The sequence below is a fragment of the Chelonoidis abingdonii genome, chromosome 6 (genome assembly GCF_003597395.2).
Source record: "Chelonoidis abingdonii isolate Lonesome George chromosome 6, CheloAbing_2.0, whole genome shotgun sequence".
Classification (NCBI taxonomy): Eukaryota; Metazoa; Chordata; order Testudines; family Testudinidae; genus Chelonoidis; species Chelonoidis abingdonii.
In genome coordinates this window covers 54653206-54675020 of record NC_133774.1, presented here as the reverse complement: position 1 = coordinate 54675020, position 21815 = coordinate 54653206, and the positions used below count along the sequence as shown (strand labels likewise).

The following is a 21815-nucleotide window of genomic DNA, read 5'->3' as shown; positions in this document are numbered from 1 at the left end:
ACAAATATTTTATTAATGTAGGTACAAAGGAGAGCTCTGGACTGGAACTGATTCCATCACCTAAACAGTTTCTTTATTGTTAAGACAATAATTACACTGTTTATGGCCAAATTTAGGCTGCTAGGTAAGAGATTGAAGTCCAGGACTCTATGATAGCAATCACTGAAATGCTTCCAGTTCCATGTGCAGGGTCAGTTAGACAGGCAGAACTGCAGGGTCTCAAATGCATGGATGAGATGATGGTGTTCAGAGGAGGACTGAGGTTTTTTAGGAACTGGGAACCTTTTGGGAAAGGAGGAAGGATGGGTTACACCTAAACAAAACAGCACCAGCAGTCAGAAAAGCTAATGGAATGTTGGGAACCATTAGGAAAGAGACAGGAAACATCTTTGCACCCTATATAAATCCCTGCTATGCTCACACCTTAAATACTGCATGCAGTTAGAATCATAGAATATCAGGGATGGAAGGGACCTCAGGAGGTATCTAGTCCAACCCCCTGCTCAAAGCAGGACGAATCCCCAAATGGCCCCCTCAAGGATTGAACTCACAACCTTGGGTTTAGCAGGCCAATGTTCAAACCACTGAGCTATCCCTCCCCCCTCTCGGTTCCCTATCTAAAACTGATATATTAGAACTGAAAAAGGTACAAAGAAAGTCAACCAAAACGATTAGGGGTATGGAACAGCTTTAGAAATGAGATACTGGGGGAGATATGATACAGATCTGTAAAATCACAAATGGTGTGGAGAATGTGAATAGGGAAGTGTTATTTACCTCTTGAAATGACACAAGAACCAAGGGTCACCTAGGGAAATTAATAGGCAGTATGGTTTAAAACAAACATAAGGAAGTACTTCTTCACACGGGGCGGCTCTAGACATTTCGCCGCCCCAAGCACGGAGACATAACACAGGAGGCGCTCTGCCGGTCGCTGGTCCCGTGGCTCCTGTGGACCCTCCGCAGGCATGCTGCTGAAGATTCCCTGCCTGCCGCCCTCCTAGTTACTGACAGAGCACCCCCCAAGGCATGCTACCCCAAGCACGCGCTTGGCGTGCTGGGGCCTGGAGCCGCCCCTGTCTTCACACAATGCACAGTCAACCTGTAAATCCGTTGCCAGGGTTAAAAAAGAATTAGCTAAGTTCATGGAGGATAAGTCCAACAGTGGCTATTAGCCAAGATGGTCCAGCACACAACTCCATGCTCTGGGTGTCCCTAAACCTCTGCCAGCCAGAAGCTGGACAACAGGGAATAGATCACTCAAAATTGTCCTGTTCTGTCTGAACCACCGCCACTGGCCACTGTTGGACGATGGGATATTAGGCTAAATGGACCACTGGCCAGATCCAGTATGGCCACTGTTACATTCTTATGTACTGAATTCATCTCTGTTAGGAATATAAAGTATACTAATGCTGTGCTCCCATCATTACATACTGAGGCCTTTTCTGTTATAAAGTGCTTCTGCGGATGATTTGTTCCCAGGAACTATCCACAAAACCTTCTTTGTTATAAATGACACTTTCAATCCAGCACTTACACAATGATGCCACTTTTCTTTTGCTTGGATTTAAGTCTGTCCAAGGTTTTAAAAGACTGTCATGTCACAGATGCCATTAAAGGGAAATGAAAAAGAGCCAGCCAGTCTTTGCTGCCCAGTACTATAGAATCTTCATTTTCAATTGTAGGTACCAAATCACAAGCACTGATGACAGTGCTGCCCAACTGCATGCTCCACTGATGAGCTAAAATACAAGCCAGTTCCCAGTTCCTCCCCAAAAAACACAGCTCCCCAATGTGGCAATGATCCAGTAGCAAAGAATCAGATTACAGGGAGCAAAGATATTACCAGAGGTGTGATAGCAAAAACAGAAAGAAAAAAACAAACCCTCACTCCACTTTTGCTTAACATACATGTATTATATCACCAGATAGTACATGCCAGATGTGTTAGCATCAACACAGACTCTGCATACATTCCTCAGCCTGTCAGAATGAGAGTCTCTCCTCTCGGTCAGTAAGCAATGATGAGGAAAGAGATCCTGTTATTTTCTGTGCGCTTGCAGACAAAACCAAACTAGTGAAAACTAGGAACTTAGGATAGGATTTGCAGAAAATCCTTGAGGACTTAGGAACACAAGTGATTTAGGTGCTCCTGCCTGAGGTGTGAACATGTAAAAGTGCATTGCCACAGTGATGGCACTGGATGCCACTTTCAATGACAGCAGCAAAACACAGTATTCTGAAGTAAGAGAAAGGCCATCAGTTCTTTTTCTCGATAAAGCACAAAACGCAGATCTGTTTACCTTAATGTGGGGACACAGAGACTAGAGAGACATCTACCAGTCACACACTCATAGTTCATTTATGTTATGACTTATATTCAGCTCTTTTACAAATGTGTAAGATTAACAGTCACATGACTGGCTGAGCCCCCTAATTTTCATTTCAAATAAGTTAATCATACATCAACTTCCATTCGCATTCTTCCACCACTGTAACAGACTTTAATAAATGTGCATATGGGAGCTTGAAGGAAACTAGGTTTAATGATGATTAGCTGACTTGATGCAGAACACAATTTGTTCAGGGCTACACTGATTGCAAAGTCAGGTTCAGCTTCATATTAGCTAACTCAATTCTTCACTATAGCATTCAAACATGCCATTTTGTGGCATAGTCCCACTCTGAGAACAACAGTGACAACAACAGAGTTCAGAGTGGTAGCCGTGTTAGTCTATCAGCAAAAAGAAGGAGGAGTACTTGTGGCACCTTAGAAACTAACACATTTATTTGGGCATAAGCTTTCGTGGGCTAAAACCCACTTCATCTGATGAAGCCCATAAGCCCATGAAAGCTTATGCCCAAATACATGTGTTAGTCTCTAAGGTGCCACAAGTACTCCTCATTCTAATAACAGAGTTGTGCAAGTTTTCAAAATGGAAAATTCGGCACACAACTGCAATGAATTATAAGAGAAGCTGTGCCTTAGCAACCTGTATCCCATGCTGAAAATGTATTCCAATGTGTGACTTCACTGCCATAATTCAGAAGATGCTTCAACCTCCCACCCTTCACTCCATAGTCAGATGGCAATATTAGAGACTAATCAGGTTTGATAATGTGAAGAAAAGTTTCCAACTGTTATTTTATCATCTCATTTGGTGAACAAATATTTTCCAATCCTCACTAACACTACATCATATTGATTCATGCAACAAACCCAGGTGAAAATTCTGTTCTGTTTTCAGTCTTGAGGGTGATTTCAAATTGTGTAAAATAACATAGCTTTAAATAATTGTTGTCAAACAATTTGTAACTTCCAGTTCAATTACATGTCTGCACATGTATGTAGCTGTGAAGTAGACTAACTACAAATATATAAATCAACAATATGGATAATATTTGCAATAGATCCTTCCCAACCAACTTCAGACTTGAAACCGCCCTACTTCACTTTTTCCATTGGCTGCACTTGGATTAAAATTAGGGCTGTCAAGCAATTAAAAAAATTGATCATGATTAATTGTGCTGTTAAATAACAATAGAATACCATTTATTTTAAATATTTTTGGATGTTTACTACATTTTCAAATATATAAATTTTAATTACAACACAGAACACCAAGTGTACAGTGCTCACTTTATATTTATTTTTATTACAAATATTTGCACTGTAAAAAACAAAAATCATATTTTTCAATTCACCTTGTACAAGTACTGTAGTGCAATCTCTTCATCGTGAAAGTTGAACTTACAAATGTAGAATTATGTACAAAAAAATCTGCATTAAAAAAGAAAACTATGTAAAACTTTAGAGCCTACAAGGCCACTCAGTCCTACTTCTTGTTCAGCTAATCACTCAGACAAACAAGGTTGGTTACAATTTGCAGGAGATAATGCTGCCTGCTTCTTGTTTACAATTTCACCTGAAAGTGAGAACAGGCATTTGCACGGCACTGTTGTAGCTGGTGCTGCAAGATATTTACGTACCAGATGCACTGAAGATTCATATGTCCCTTCATGCTTCAACCACTATTCCAGAGGACCTGGTTCCATGCTGATGATGGATTCTGCTTAATAAGGATTCCAAAGCAGTGCAGACTGACGCATGTTCATTTTCATAATCTGAGTCAGATGTCACCAACAGAAAGTTGACTTTCTTTTTTGGTGGTTTGGGTTCTGTAGTTTCTGCATCAGTGTTGCTCTTTTAAAACTTCCAAAAGCATGCTCCAGACCTTGCCCCTCCCAGATTTTGGACAGCAGTTCAGATTCTTAAACCATGGGTTGAGTGCTGTAGCTATTTTTAGAAATCTCAGATTGGTACCTTCTTTGCATTTTGTCAGATCTGCTGTGAAAGTGTTCTTAAAATGAACATGTGCTGGATCATCATCCGAGACTGCTATAACATTAAATATATGCAGAATGCAGGTAAAACAGAGCAGGAGACATATAATTCTCCCCCCAAGGAGTATAGTTACAAATTTAATTGATGCATTATTTTTTTAACAAGCATCAACAGCATGGAAGCATGTCCTCTGGAATGGTGGCTGAACCATGAAGGGGCATACAAATGTTTAGCATATCTGGCATGTAAATACATTGCAACGCCAGCTACAAAGTGCCATGCTAATGCCTATTCTCATTTTCAGGTAACAAAAAGAAGAAGCAGGCAGCAGTATCTCCCATCAACGTAAACAAACTTGTTTGTCTTAGCGATTGGCAGTATAAGAAGTAGGACTGAGTGGACTTGTATTCTGTACAGGTTTACACTGTTTTGTTTTTGAGTGCAGTTATGTAACCAAAAAGAAAAAAATCTGCATTTGTAAGTGACACTTTCACAATAAAGAGATTGCACTTCAGTACTTGTATGAAGTGAATTGAAAAATACTATTTTTTAATCATTTTTACAGTGCATATATTTGTAATAAAAATAATACTATAACGTGAGCACTGTGCACTTTGTATTCTGTGTTGTGCGTTCTTCAATCATTACATACATCTAATTTGCCATAGGTACTAAATTACAGTGGCTCAGCTGTACATGCCACATCACTGAAAACTCTTTCCAGCACTGCTATAAATATTTTTGGTGATTTACACTGACAGTGAAAGGACTCTGGCAGATGATTTTTTACATTTTGATTACACAATTCTAATACTTTTTCAAAGAGGTAGTTCAAATTGTTTTTATATTCCTTCATCGGTATCAAAATTGTATTCTATTAGGCAATGGCATCTTACACAGAGGTGCTCAAACAATTTTTACAGAGGGGGGCGCTGAAATGAAAACTATGTATTTGTTTGTTATTACTAGTTCAAGCCAGGGGGATGCTGCTCCACCACAGCATCCCTAGTTCAAGAACCCCATATCTTACATTTTTTCCATTTTCCCCTCTATAGTATTAACCCCTAAATTCATCACTATTGTTAATACTTGGACTGTGCCATTCAGTTCACTCCCAACATTCTCAGTCACAGAGGGAAGTCTAGTATCTATTTAAGAGTTCTGAACTAGTACCCATCACTGTAACATCTGAGCACCTTCCAGATTAACTAGTTTGGCATGGTGATATCCCTAATAAACTTCATTTAGTCTAGATCTTCTTCTGTCTTTAGCTCTGCATAGGGTAGGGTTGACTTTGCTTGCTTGCATTTTTATGATGGTCAGGCAGTTGGAGTAATAAACAAATCTTTCTGCTTATCATGCAAAAGTTTTATCAAATGAGATTATCATGAGGTGGTCATTTAAATTCCCATTCACTAGATAATATTTAAGCTAAGATTTTGTCCTGATATTTTTAGTAAAAGTCACGGACAGGTCACAGGCAAAAAACTTTTACTACAAATAAATGTGACAAAATAGGCTTCTGCAGGTCCCCAGACTGCCTGAAGTAGGGCAACTGCACAGGGATTAGGAGCCACCTGCAGCAGCTGGGGGCTGCGGAGTACCCTTCTGCCCCCGGGGGCTGGGAGCTGTGGGGTGCCCCCGCCTCCCCAGTAAGCCAGAAGCTGCAGGATACCCCCTCTGCCCGCAGCTCCAGAGGCCTGCAGCAGCCAGGAGCTCGCGGGTTCCCCTGGAGCTGCAGTGGCTGGGAGCAGTGGGGTGTCCCCACTGCCCATTGGTGCTGGGAGCTATGGGGTACCGCTGTCACGCACAGCTCCAGGGGCCTGTGGCAGCTGGGTGCTTGGAGGCTCCCCCACCACCAGAAGCTTTGGGGGCCCCCCACGCCCATGGTGGCCAGGAGCTCGGGGTTCCCCGCCACCGATGGCTGCTGGGAGGTTGGAGGTTCCCTCTCCTGTGGCATCCAGGAGCTTGGGGATACCCCACCGCCCGAGGCAGCTTGGAACTCTGGGGGCCACCAGAGGTGGCAGGGGACCCTGCAGCTCCCAACCACTGCAGGCAGAAATCATGGAGGTCGCTGGAAGTCACAGATTCCGTGACTTCCGCAACCTCCATGACTAAATCATAGCTTTAATTATGCTCTATGTTCAGTCTCAAATTTAAAACAGCAGTGTTTATAATGAATGTATACAAATACACGAACGTACAGATTTATTTCTCATATAAATGATAACTATTATGGAAGTAAAATTAAAATCAATGTAATAATTGTCAGGCTTCCCATTTCAAGAACTATAGGAACAGTCATGACATCAGTATTTAGCTGGGATGGTACTGTAATGCAATTTATTCTAAAGAGAGGTAAAAATAAAATAAGTGATCCAAATGCTGTGCACTATTGTATCATTTATTACAGTAAGTGTTAAATATAGGTAAAGATTGCTCTTTTTACACAGAAAGCAAAGAAAAATTTTCTTGCCTCTTTACATTGTTTTTTATTCTTTTTTAAATATAGTAGCCTTTTTTATGTGCAAATTTTGAGTTAAACCAGTAAAAATACATTTTGAAAAGTGCATTGTCTTCTCTCTTCTCCTTCTCATGTTGTAAACTCTTCCTGTCTGTTCTCATCTTAGTTTAAGTCCTAATCTTGCAAACACTTACTCTCAGGGGTAATGTTTACTACAGTGAGTAATCTCATTGAAATCTGAAATCTGTTAAAGATAAGTGCACCCCAGGAACTAGATAGACATACTGCTTATAGGCTACTGTACAATGAATACACTAAAGGCTGATATGACAGAGGTAGTTCATAATTTATAAATTAAATCTATAGAGTCTTACACTGGAAAAAGTACACACACTATTATAAAGTAAATCTAAAATCCTTAGAAAGTGTTAGAATTATATTCACACTAGTCTATTCTTATATTCAAACACTTGTAAATGTAGATTTTTGACTTAGACTCAGGATAAAATTTTCCTATTATTGAATCCTTACATTTTAGAAGCTCCCATATTTACCAGAATTGAACAATGAAGGATATTCTTGCACAGTTGCACTTACAGAGAATTTTTCCTATGAAATTAACTGAAAGCTAAAAACCCTAGAGGCCGGACTTTCAAAAGAGCTCTGTGCTAGATTTTGAAACAAAACGAACAAACAAACAAACAATCAAACAAAACAAAATAAAACCAACCAACCAAACAAACTCTCAGCTCCCAGTTAGGCCTCTAAATGAAGTGGCCAGATTTTCAAAACTACTTATCAGCCAAACTGCTGAGCTCTTCTGAGAATCTGGCCACTTATTTTGGTGCCTAAATGGGTGCTGAGTTTTTCAAAAAATGGGACAATGATTAGGTGTTCTAAGGATTTATAAAAATATGGCCCTGACTTTTTACTGCAGTTCAGAGGATTATATTAGCTATGTGTCTCCCATTAAAATCAGTGCGCTCTGGACTACTGTGAAAATTAATAACTGAATGGAAATACACTTATTTTGAAAAGGAGAAAAGACAAAAAACATGTGACCACATGAATTTACTATAGTTGGTGGAGGAGGAATACCTCTGCATCAGTAGTCACCACAGCAGTGAGCAATGTGAGAGTGCCGAAAGACAGCTGAGATTCTCCTGTACAAAATGCCTTTTCTTCCACTTGATGAACCAGTGAGTATTGTATCATGCAGAATATAACAGGAACTACCTACGCAGTATCCAAACATGTTATACTCACACCAAACAAGTAACTTAACTAAATACTCATACTGCATCACATACAAGTGTAACTGTATGAATCACTATACTCCATCGAGGATAAGTAAGTGAACAATGTTTCTTTTTACTTATTAGTTTGTAAGAAAACAAATCACAAAGGAAAAATATAAAGACAAGGAAACAATTACCCATTAGACAATTATGAAAAAAGACCTTTCTGCTAAAAGGAAGTTTTTCTGAAAATACTTTGTTTTATACACTTTCTATTTGTTATTTTAAATGTTAACAGGATTTTTCTTTTTGCGAATCAAAAACAAATGTACTATAATGTTTTATTTACTGCATCAGAAAAAAAGACTTGTTAAATGTACGGCCCCAGCATCTTAAAGGTACTCTTCTTACAGCAGAATTCCATTCTTTAGCAGACATCTCCCAAACATACCTGTCAAATGTCCTTAATTTCGTAAGTCATTCGTTTTAGATGCAAAGTCACCTGAATTAAACACAAATTTAGTGACCCTTCACTTTTATTATTGAAAATTATTTACATCAGTGATGCAAATTCATAGAATGGAAGTTAAACAGTGTTACTTACAATTAAAAAAAACAGCTTGCACAGCATGAAGGATTTTTGCATGAATAACATTCTTGTGCCCATCATTTTGAGTCTCTGTCACGCATTGCATCCAATATTTGGTGTTGTCAGGCTGAGAAAAATACTCACAAACAGCTGTGCAGCATCAGCCTCATCATCTCATAAGGCAATGTAGCTAAGGAACTATTTGGACCATTCTATTTCCATGTTCATGTAGAATGCCTCCCCGACCCTTTATACTCAGAGTCTTTTATGACAAACCATACACATTTATACTGGTATTCAGGATTAAACACTGGCCTTTAAGGCTTCCACAACCCACTCTGCCCCCCACTTATATCCAGAGAGATACATTTCCCCCTTTAAATTAAAGATGGAATTATCCACAAATTCCACACAGTGCCCTGAAATTTAGTGTGTATGTATGAACAGCTTTGTTGAGAATAAGGCAGGATCCTAAGAGGCCATATGAAATCACAGATATCGACTCAGACTTTTCAAGAGATTCACAATGAAGACTTGTAATATTAATAATGACCTGTAGGGCAACGATCAAAGAAATAAAGAAGTCCAGGAGACAGCGGGAGAGAATGAAGAGCTATAGCTGCTCTATTAATTAAGCCTGGCTTAATTAATCAATTAAATGTGTAGAATTATCAATAAGCCTGACTTAATTAATCAATTAAATGTGTAGAATTAATTAAGCCTGGCTTAATTCATCAAATGTGTAGAATTATGAAGATATTTTATCTTTTTATCTGCTTGTAAATTGCCATGAACACCGGCAGACCTCTGTTAAAATAAATAAATAAATAAAAAACAAAAACATTGTGAAAGTATGAAAAATACCAGTCTTGCCAGTTCTTCTCATCTAAATCCCCCGTCAGTCTTCAATGGTGTTCATCTCTTCTATTGTTAAATTATTTCAAATTATCTTCAAGAACATAAACAACTTATTGGGCCAGATCCTCAGTTGTGTAAATTGATGTATTTCTGTTGACTTCACTGACACTACCGGGATTAACAGCAACTAAGGATCAGGCCAAATCAGTGTGTACATACTAAACAAAGTCAGATGTCTTCTATTTCCACTGTTTCAGCAAAAGATGTTTTGTGTTATCAAAATGGCACTGATAAAATGACAGGAAGTTAACTGCTACACAAATGCCCGACTACTGCATAATGTCATTTACATGCCTTCTTTCAGAGCACCTTGTATCATATTATTTTTTGTATGATATATGAACATAAGTAACTCTCACTAATACTAACTATTCTATTCTTAATGGTTTATTACTCAAAGATTTTCTTAGGATACTGCAGAATGATTTTCAAATAAATAATTAAGTAATTAGCAAATTAAAAGCCAATTAATCCTGCTAGGGGGAAGAACCCCTCCAGATTCTCCAACCAGTATGACCACAATCCAAAACCATGACAAAAACTACAGATCAGAACAGGCTATATATGCCCTGATCCCACACACACTCATTTAGCTGAATGGGACTGTTCATGTACATAATATTATACAGCTGCATGTTTTGGAGAGTCAAGGCCATAGAAAAGCCACTTCTTAGCATGAAGAAGGGAACTGAACAGATAACCTTTAAAACACTGAAGCAAAACATATTTTTTGTGTCTTCTCAAGCAAGTAATAAAAAGTACTGGACTAAGACTAAGCAGTTTTTACACGTACAAGCAGATCTGTAATTACTGTCTCAATCCATCCCAGCGGGTTAGAGAATGAAACTTATTACCTTTTGATTATTTGGTGGCCTATATGAAATGAGCTGATTGTCCCAACCCTAGACCAGCCGGGCAAAACAAAATTCACCATCATAATTGCACTGTCTGGCACACTTCTTGGCAACCTCAGCAGACAAAATCTCAGGATTGAATATGTCTGTACAACAATGGGGCAGAGTGGGTAAGATTGCAGTACTACTGCCTGTGTTGTTCCTGTTCTATGGAGAAACAGAGAATCTCAGTCTCTGTCCAGATGGATCCTCTCTCAGCTTCTTGGATGACGACTGTCCCCAAATTCCTGGACCAAGTAAAAGTGTCTTTCAGGAGAAATGATCAGAAGACTATGCATCACATCATTGCCCTGAATCTTCTGTAGTCATTTACACCAATGGTAAGTGAATGAAAAGAGAGACATTCCGATTTGGCAGTGTTTTACCCCAATTTGTACTGGTGTAAATGACTATACAAAGCACAGTTTAACAATAGCCATAAGCAATGGGAACATTCCTGAAAAGGTTTTAACCTTGTCCTTGTGCATAGTTTTAGCCCAGTCTCTGCTTCCTGTCTTCACTAGAACGCTTTATTTTTGCTAACAACTGTTCTACTGTGTTAAATATTTAGAATAAGTTTGCTGATTACCTTTATTGTAAATGTAGATACATGTCACAGGCTAGTAATAGTTTAGATTTTACACATATCCCTGGTGTATGCAATGAATATTAATAAAGTGTATCTCCTAACAAACGGAGGATTGCCACTTAAGTTAATACCTTGCCGTGTTCTGAAGATTTACACCACTAAAGCCTTAGTGATACTTTCTTATGTGCATTTCATCTCTTTTCATTCCTCTGTTCCTATCCACTTCCTCCCCATCAATCCTGCTAGCAGGGGTCCAAGTGGTATTTGAAAAAGTGATTAAAAATAGCAAAATAAAATGTCAAAACTCTGACCAAATGCTCTTTTATTATTGCATTAAGTTTGTATCTTGTTCAATTAAATTTATGGTAAGGTTTTAGCTGATATAAATTTAATCTCCAGCCACAGACTTCACCTGTTCTGACTTTTCAAACTTATTTCCTTGGCACAGAAAGAAAACAAAACAAAAAAACCCACTCTTGGATTTGACTGCAGCTTTCCCCCTCATGCTGCTGTGAAATAAGAAGGCAAGTTTTTCCCTAGGTGGGCCTCTGCATTTGGAACATGGCTCACAGGGAGAACCCAGATATGATTTAAGACAACAGTAACTTACTCCCTCAGGGGAAGCTTATCTAGACTCACTGATAATATCACAGAGAATGACAACACTTTAGAGTAAACATACTGCTTGTCAGTGCATGTCTGTTAAGAGATGTCTTTTCTCATAGTACTATCTTTGTATCATGATATTCTCAACTAGCTGAACTGACACAAGTAATTATAATTTTGTTTTAAACTTTGTCTTTGCTGAACAGTATCAAATAGAGTAATTCACTTTTAAGGTGACGATATGCTGAAAATGGCACTGTGGAACTGAGGGATGAGACAGGTGCGTTTAGGACTATTGGTTTCATGTGAGTAAAACTGTCTGAATCTGGAGGCTCTCTTTTTATGTCTGATTACTAATTAAGGGAAATAAAGGAAGCTCTAGTGAGGCAAGACTGTCTCCTGGAGGTCTGGTTTTTCTTTTTTGGGGGTAAGCCACACCATGACTCTGACAGATTTCATGTCAGCATATAGGGAGCTGAAGGCCATACAGTCTTATTGTTCTCTTCAGACAAGGTGTGTGATCCAGTCCCTGTAGTGCTCTAGTCTTAATCACCAGATGGCTTTAGATATGGAAATGGACAGGGCCAGCGCAACCCATTAGGCGACCTAGACAGTTGCCTAGGGCACTAACATTTGGGGGGTGGCGACTGCAGCGGCCGGATCTTTGGCCGCCCCGGTCGTCGACGGTATTTTGGGGGCGGGACCTTCTGCTGCCTCTGTCGGGAGCGGGACCTTCTGCCGCCTAGGGCGCCAAAAAAGCTCCTGGAAATGGAACATGGAAAACAATTATCCAGATGTACTAGAGGGATAAAGAGAGCAAGAGATTGCACTGAAGCTAGAGGAGAAGGCATATCATAGACAGTTTTTATAGATACATTAGCTGTAATGGCTGATACCTAAGAATAGTTGACAGGAAGCATATCTAGACAAATCTAGTCATGTCCTTTCTGATCCAAGGGTGTGATTAGTTTTCAGTCTGGGTCATCGTGTACCAGAATATCCTGTGTCTAGAACGTCACTCTGTAGTGAGCATTATATTATTAACCAGGAATTAAGAGTTGGATCCTTATGCTAGTCTCTAGAGAAGCATGCCAGTTGTTGGGTATAAATCACTGCTCCTCCATCTTAGGCCTCTAATAATTCTGACAATAAAATTGCTTGTGTGGCAAGTTATGTTTGCTATTGATTCATCAAATTGGAATGTTCCAGGAAGGTGGAGAGAGGGCAGAATGGATTGTAATGTGCCTCTATCCCTGAGCAGATCTCAACAGAATAAAGCCCAAAGGAATTACAAGAATGGCCATAAAATCATACTTTTAATAAATGAACACTGTTTGTGTTTTTCAACTTAAAGTTTTGCTTTTAAATCTCTTAGGCTGTCACAAATGGACACTGTAAAAAAATAAGACTAGAGAAATTGAAAACTGTTACCAAATAGAGCACAACTACTCACAGGGCTTGCCTTGTGTGAATAATTTTTAGGTTTTGGCAAGAAATACGTGAGGGTTTATGTTGTTCCTAGCAACAGATATCTACTTCTCTGCTGCCCCTCAGTTCTATCCTTTACAAAATCCACACTCAACATCCATAACTGATGCTTTTCTAAATACAGCATGTACCCAAAATTCAGTTATTGGCTTACAAAGACCTCTTTCCAGAACAATATCAGGAAAATAATGAAATAAATATTAAAATTTTAGTTCTATGGTGTTACCATAAAAAGACAATACTTTGAGTCCAAATTCCTATGACAAGCATAAATCAAATATGCAATCTTAAACTGTGAGACTGTATGAAATTAACATTTTTTGCCAGTGATACAGCTTTCAACATGCAGCATTCTAGCTTCTATTTGATACCGTGTAAATGTGGAAGGAAACTACCACAAACGTTATTTAAGATAACAGAACCTAGAAAGCACCATCTAAGGGTATCAATAAGATAAGACTATAAATAAATACAAAGCTACATATTAAAACTTTTATAAATTAAATTTGGTTTTGTATTACTACTATAATTATTGCTTTCACTACTCTTATTAATTTTATCATTAGTAATTAAACTGAATAGTTCCCTAATTTTACAGCATGTGACTAAATTAAAAACAGCCCACCGTGCAAACACCTAGAAATGAAACCACAGATTTGCCAAAGTATTTTAACTTGTAGAAGTAAATCCAGCTGTTACTTTTCAAAATCCAGTTAAGACTGGAGAATACAACCACGCAAGCTTTTCTGACACTTAGAAATTTTGACTAAAGCAAAACAACATTTGTGGTTGTAAGAGGTGAAATGACATAATTTTCCATCTAGTGTGTACAAGATGCTTAGATTAATAGCAATAGCTAGAATGGAAAGGAAAAGGGGTTGAGAGAAACTCAAGAACTGCTATCTTTTGTCTCACTGATAGATACAACTATTCACCTGAAAAAAAGAAACAAACAAACAAAAATGTGTGAAGATTTCTACAGCCCACGCCAGTGTGTCTAAATAGCAAAAGGAAAGGAAGGGTAACACAAATGCCGGAAGAAAGGAAATTGTGTGTTATCAAAGGACTATTAATTGCTCCCAAAGTAAGAGCAAATTATGATCTTCTTCCTTTTATTTACCAAGAGTTTCAGCTGTACAATCAAAGAAACATTGTGTTGGCTGTGTTAAAAGCTGTGGCTTTTGTTTCAGTTATGACCAACAAGAACTTATGGGCTTTCACTTGATTGATTTTATAGCTTGTTACTATAGAAACAAGGAGAATAGAAGACAGGTCCCTATGTCAGCTCACATGGTTAGTAAACAGCAACAGGATTCCAAAGCACCCCATGCAGCTCATTGAGGTTTTGTTGGTACTGTTAATTGACTAGCCCCTCATGCAAGAATGAAATTTGTCTTGATGGCAATTTCACTGAACTTTGAAATCTGACTTCCAATTTATAATTATTTTAACCTTTAGAGATCAATATTGTAATTCTAAAAGCAAAAGGCTCTGTATTCCCTCCTGGGTGATTAATGGGAGGCTAGGGCATTTAGCGCAGAGGCCATGTGTTTCTGTACCAAGTTTATGCCTCAGTGGCACAATCCCTATTCCTTGGCAGAATGGCTTGACTAGAACTTTACTGCCAGTGCTCCTCCTAGAGGTAGCAGCTGACCAAGAACACTTAAAGTGGGTTTCCCACTACAAAGAGGCCATGACAGAAGCCTAGGGTGAATTAAAATTTCTGTTCTCCTCAGTAATGGGTACAAGAGTGGGAGGAGATGGAAAACAATGCACATCTACCTCCTCCCTTTGGCTGCCCAGTACTGGCCTTCCTTCACGTGGATCTCCACGTGCACAAACTGTCCTCCACAGTCCTGATGGAATGGAGGAGGGCGGGAGGAGGGTAGTGAATCCTGCCACGAAGGTGTCTGAGTCCCCATTCCACAAAGGGAGGTGTGATCCCCATGTGAAGGGTTGCCTTTGAATAAAGAACAGGGTGCATGATTAATGTTTCTGGTACAAAATCATCACTTGAAACTGCAAAGTCCTTTTTGAGAAAAGGTTTTTCATACACACACACTCTGGCAGATAGAAAAAGATGTTCAAAGTGCCATACAAAGTGCCGCTACTAACACGTACAGATTCTTCATCTAAATCTGTTCTGTGCTGTATTCCTAAGCCTCATCTAACTTGAGAAATGTACCTGTTTCTAATAATGGATGCCAGCAAAGAATACAGCTGACCTGCATTGAAAAAAAGCAACAAGAGTATTTCCTAGCCTAGACAAGACTTTATATTTACTTTTATGTCTTTTATTATAAGGGCCACATACATGAGTGGTATTTGGAAGCAACAGAGTAATGTTTGTATCAAGAGAAAAAAAAATATTTTTCCTGATATTGCTTGAGTAATGCAGACCTAAATGGTAACTTTAGGGATTTTTTTTTGCATCTTTAGGAACTGATACTAACAGGTCTACATGGCTGCAGCCTGGACTACAGGGGTGCTAATTGCAGTTGCATTGTAACTGCCCCGTGCAGAGCTGTTAGCGTGAACTAAAAGGTACCTAGCTCATGTTAATATAGCCCGGTTTAAAGTGTAGACAAGCCTTGAGTTTGCTGTTAGAGGAGTAAACATTTGCATATTATGATGATGAGGATATAATATTTAATTAGTGTATTCTACGAAGAAGTAAGATCAGGAGAAAGAGCAAACAATGGATTTACATGAGGATGGATTAGTGAATTCTGTTGTGCCTAATTAGGTTTAAGAACTAATAATAGCATTTGTACTATACAAATTTATGACTGATTTTCTTTTGTGAGTTAAAATGATCTACCAACATATATATATACCTTTTGAAAACAAAGGGTCCTTTGTGACATTCCTCAAATGTTAACATGGGAGCCTCATCTCCTAACTGGTTTTTTAAAGAAATATTTGAGGAAATAATCAATAAACAGTTCTGTGAAGAACGCTATTGAGCTAACTTAACTTTGCTCATCTATTTCATTATCTGATTTTTTGGAACTCAGCACAGCGCTTTACTTGGAGGCAGATTACCGATTGTAGTTACAGTGACAACATCTGCTGCTGCAAAGTGCAGCCTTGTTAGTCATTCTAAAAATATTCTGATCTTTAATCATCATCAGTTTGTAATCCATCATTTTTGCATTATATCTATTATTGGATATGTACTTATCAAAAATCAACCCTCAACTTTGGGAGAATGAGGATCTGAGCCAAAGGACGTACAATAGTCACACTCATGGAGATCTTTGGTTTAGATTTTCTTGGGGATATACAATATAATTTCAAGGAACCTCTGGATAAGGATTTTTTTAAAAAAATGGATTTATACCTTTTAGGAAAAATAAGGGAAGAGTTACCTAGAAATATAAGGACATATGAATGTTGTCCAGCATGTAAATACACAGAGATCATCAATTAAGGAGGTGGTTAATTTATAGCCTCTGGAGATGAAGAGCACATGAGATTGTGATTGAGTAGCTTTTCTAATGTTGCTCTCTCTCAGTTAAAACAGCTTCAACAAGCGAGGAGAAGTATGTGGAGGAGAACAGAAAAGTTGATACATTCCTCTGACTGTGGGGTTGAAGGCTGAGAGCCTATATACTAATTCAGGGCTCAGTCCTACAAGGTGCCAAACACCATGGCCCTAATCCAGCAAAGTACATAAGCATGTACTTAATTTTAAGTACATGAATAGTCCCATTGACTTCAAAGGGCCAGATATGTAGAGGTATTTAGGTGCCTAAAGATCCAGGGAGGTGCCTAATGGGATTTTCAAACATGACAAGGCCAAATTTATTGATTTCAACAGGAGTTAGATGTATAGGCACATTTAAAAATCCCACTAGGCACCTGTCTGCATCTTTAAGCACCTAAATACCTTTACAAATCTTGCCCAAAGTGTTTAAAGTTAAGCACACGAGTAAGTGCTGTGGTAGATCAGGGCCAGAGTTCTCAGAACCTTACAGGACTGAACCCTAAACAGGAAAAGATGGACAACTCACAAAGCAGGTTTTGCAGAACAGCTCCACTGCAGGTTCACCAGCTTCTGTTACTTTACAGCCCAACCTCTGACCTCCCCCAAGGGATGGCTGGTGAGATGAAAGGGAAGTAATCAAGTGCTATAAAAGCCTGAATTAGCTACCAGTGAGGAAGAGAGGCCTTCTGGCTGTAGCTGTAATGGGAAGCAACTCCCAGAGCCAGGCAGCCTCTTCCTCTTTGTGATTCAAACCTGTCCTGACAAAGGCTACCTAATTAGCCTATTTAATTTCTTTTGGTTGGTTTTGGTTTGTGTTTTTAATAAACTGGTACTTTTAACTATCACAGTTAGCTCCTGTGAGCAGGGGCAGCTCTAGACATTTTGCCGCCCCAAGCAGGGCAGCATGCGGTGGGGGGCGCTCTGCCAGTTGCCAGGAGGGCGGCAGGCGGCTCCAATGGACCTTCCGCAGGCGTGCCTGCGGAGGGTCCGCTGGTCCTGCGGCTTTAGTGGACCACCGGAGCCGCGGGACCAGTGGACCGTCCGCAGGCATGCCTGCGGGAGGTCCACCGGAGTCACTTGCCGCCCTCCCGGTGACCAGCAGAGCACCCCCTGCCTCATGCCGCCCCAAGCACATGCTTGGCTTGCTGGGGCCTGGAGCTGCCCCTGCCTGTGAGGAGCTCTCCCCCCCCAAAGTAGCTTGAAAACCACACACATGATTCAGTTTCCTAAGGTTCAGATAAGTGCAGTTCCATGCAGAACCCTTCATAATGATTTAGGTACTTTTAAGATCATTTCTCCCACTTTGCTATATAAAGTGACATGTTAAGTAGTCATACAAATACTATCCTGCAGCATTAACTACTCCTGGCTAAAGCTACAAGCACGGAGGGTCGGCCAATGGAAATATTAAATAATACAGATCATCTATTTAGTAGAATGCCAAATAAAGTATCAACCATAAAAGCAGCATTGTAGTGTCACAAAATATTGCCAAGAATTAAGTGCAACAGCTCCTGTGATGTTTGTCTGTTTCTGTGCTTAAGTTATTTTGTGGGAAAACGATTACTACACTTATATATGCTTGTTTTTAAGTTAATATATGCACTAAATAGAAAACTGGACCAATTTCATCCTGCATTGAAATAAAACAAATTACAAAAGGGTTGAATTTGTCTCACTTAGCTCAGAATTAATGTACTATAATAGAAGTCACAAATTCATTAGCTTTAACTGGCATCCTCCTTCTCAGTCAACACTTACGAAATATCTCCATCTCCCACCACTGAAAAAGTTAAGCAAACACAGCATAGAACTCCTGACTCAATACAAGAGGGAAACATTTTCAAAGGGGTTGGACCACTGAGTAGAGCCTGGAATAAAAGGACTAAATAGCTGCCTACTCTCAGATGGCTAAAAAACTTTGCAAAACCAAAGAGAAAATATGGAACATACCTATAAATGCTGCTCACGATTTTCAGAAATGCATACCCGGAGGTAGACACCTAAATATATATTTAGTCATCGAAAAAAATCTGAGCACCCATCAACTCCCAGTGACTTCAGTGGTGCTCAATTCTTGAAAATCAGTTCTCTTATTTGGTGCCTAAGTATGGATGTAAGGGAGGAGGTTTTCAAAGGCACAAATAGCAGTTTGGCATCTATCTCCCTATGAACATAAATCTTTATGGCTATGAACAATTATGTATACACATTTCACAGAGGTTCACTGATGACCTTCAATTGCTAGAGTTAAAAAGTGTGTTTCTCTCTAACCAGGATGAAATACTTGTTAAAATACAGATGGTATTTCTGTGTACCTAGTGTACTGTTTCTCTGCTTCTGCCTAGGCTCACATGTGGTATCTAGGCATTGCCTCTGGCACACTATTTCATTCAAACAGCTGTGACAAGTCCTTCCTCCTTTTAACTGGGCAATTTTGCAGCACATTACCTCCAGTCAATTAAGCAGGTGAATGGCCTCAGTGCTAACCTATTGAATTCACTGAGGTCCTGCTCAAACTCGTATTAATGACAATGGGAAGACTCCTATTGATTTCACTGGGAGTCATCTCAGGCTGTGCAGGAGCATAAAGCCAAAGAAAGGGAATTTTTGAGCTCCGTATTTTTTCATAGCACCATAAAGTATTTGTTTGTCCTCAGCCCTCCTGAAGCAACTATCATAGTAGTGTCTAAGGTGCTGATTCTGTAAATTAAAGCAGTGGTTGTGACCCTCATGACTGCACTGAGTCCCATTCAAGCCATTAAAGTCCAAGGAACTTCACATGGGTACCAGAGTCTTCACCAGTGAACCAGCTCATAGGATCATGTCTTATACACTGTTCCTGAATCACCCAGCTGGGTGTTTATTTTTTAATAATACTCTACTGTGCCAGTTTACACCAGCAGAGAATTTGGCCCATGCTTTAATAGCATAAGAACATCTTGGCTAGAAGCTTCATTTTTTTTCAAAATGGCAAATGTTTCCTATAGAACCTGAGGCTTGTAAGAATAGTATACTCCAGGGATTCTGTGGAGTTTTGCTGAGAAATTACACAAAAGAGCTAATGTTTTCATTTTATATTGTGGCTAGACTCTGGGAATCTCTCAGTGAGCCATGGGTATTTCAAGGCTTTTTGTTTTCTCTTGCTATCATTCTATTTGAATGGACTTTCTATGTATTGAACATTAAATTAGATTGTCACCACAGTTATTCTGACTGGGTTAAATCAACTTCTTTTATGAAATACATCTTCATGAAAGCCCTAATGGTCCACATGACAGCTGAGCCTGAGATTATTAACTATATTTCCTCTTGTTCTTTTGTATTAGATAAAAAAATGCCTTTATTATTTCCAATGAAAAATTTTTCAGGTTACGTAAAGTCAGAAAATTCTGATGAAACTTTGCCTAAATCGGAAGAGGAGGCTTTAGATATTTAGATATTTCTTTCTGAAAAAGCATAAATATTCTTTGAGGACTGAGAACTTTCTAGACCCAATCCTACTTTCCTTAGCTCAAAAATCTCCCACTAAAATCAGTGTCTAAGAAATGTAAGATTAGAATCTGGTGATAGTTTGATCACCTGGGTCAAATTCTACTCATTTAGTCTGGTCCAGTATGGTTAAGTTAGTACCCATCGAAGCCACTGAAGTTAACAGGGTTGCATCCTGATAAAAGAGAGAATTAGGTCCCCAATATTTATATTTTTGTATATACTCTATTTTTGATAAAACAAGCGCCAATATTTAAAATTTGTATCTATTCCAGAGCTTTTGATGAACACTAACAATTTGGATATCTTCTGCTAATTAAACTAAAGGAATTTTCATAACGTATTGTATTAAAAACGAGTTAAGCCATTTTCCAGTTTTCCCTACTTGAACATCACCTTACATGAAAAACCAAAAAATGCAGGATCTATGAAGAAAATGGAATTCAGCTCCTATTTAATTGCATGGGAATCAGGGCAAGTAGCATCTACCAGAAGAGCTGAAAGCAGAAATATGTTTCTGAACTAATCTGTTTACAGGAAGACAAAGTGGGTTACACTGATGCAGTATGATTTTTTTTAAAAACACTGATGCAGTATGATTTTTTTAAAAACAAAACAAGCCCTGAGCAAAGCATTCTGGGAACTGCACTCATAGCTGAAGTTGGACATGTAGTGTGATGTATATACAAACACATTTGCAAGTGCAAGATAAGTGCCCACATTTGAACAATTTTCACTATATCTATCTGACTCTGGAAGTCAACATACTGATTCAACACATGAAAGTAAAATATTTATTTCAAATATGATAGAGAGCCGTGTCTGTCCATTAAATCACATTACAGCAACTATATATTTGTTATGGATTTTTGTCCTTGAGGCAATCTGACTCCTTTTTTATTGGCCCATCTTTTTAACTGTCCAGGTTCTCTGTCTCCCTATTCATTCTTTCCTTCTTTTAGACTGGCGTTAGTGGGTAATTTAGGTTGGCATTTGTATGCAATTTTTCACCTCTAGATGAGAATGGGGAGTGATATACAACACACCCCAGAATAGTTTGAAATCTGACTCATGGTTTCATCTATACACAGTGACATGAGCACATCACTTACAGGGCCAGTGCAAGGAGGTTTCGTGCCCTAGGCAAAACTTCCACCTTGAACCCCCCCACAGTAACCCGGCCCCCCGTTGCAGCTAACCGAGCCCGCCACCCAGGGAGCCGCTATCCTGTTGAGTATCCCCCACCTGCCTCCGGGGACCCATCCTCATACTTTAGGAGTAACCCTCCCGCAGCTAACTTCTGGCCCGAGGGAGCTCCCTTGCTGTCTATTGGGCACTAATCCTGCTGGGGAGCCCCCCGCAGCAGCTAATCCTGCCCAGGGAGACTCCCCCTGCAGCAGCTAACCCCTGCCTGGGGAGCCCGCCCCAGCTCTCCTCCGCTGAGCACGCCAGTGCCCCTATAATTCTCCTCCCCTCCCAGGCTTGCAGCACCAATTGGAGGAGAATTAGAGCGGGGGCCATGTGCTCAGCAGAGAAGGCAGAGTGGAAGTTCCCCTTTGAGCCTCCCTCCCTCCCCTGTTACTGTGGGCGGCCTTCCCTGTGCTTCCCTCACCCCCCGCCCCAGCTCACCTCCACTCCATCTCCTCACCTGAGTGGGCTTTTAGGTGCCCCCAACCACTAGGCGCCCTAGGCGGCCGCCT

General features: G+C 39.6%; 1 protein-coding gene across 3 annotated transcripts in view; it reads right to left on the bottom strand.

Moving 5' to 3' along the window:
* XRCC4 (X-ray repair cross complementing 4) overlaps window positions 1–21815 on the bottom strand; it is a 294941-nt gene that overhangs the window by 48229 nt on the left and 224897 nt on the right. Inside the window, exon 8 of one of the 3 annotated variants that reach the window (XM_075067052.1) lies at window positions 10581–10698. The exons of the other annotated variants lie outside the window; for them this stretch is intronic. Coding sequence (XP_074923153.1) covers window positions 10596–10698 — 103 coding nt within the window. The 3' untranslated portion in view covers window positions 10581–10595. Of the gene's footprint in view, window positions 1–10580; window positions 10699–21815 lie in introns of those variants that run through there. 3 annotated transcript variants of the gene reach the window in all.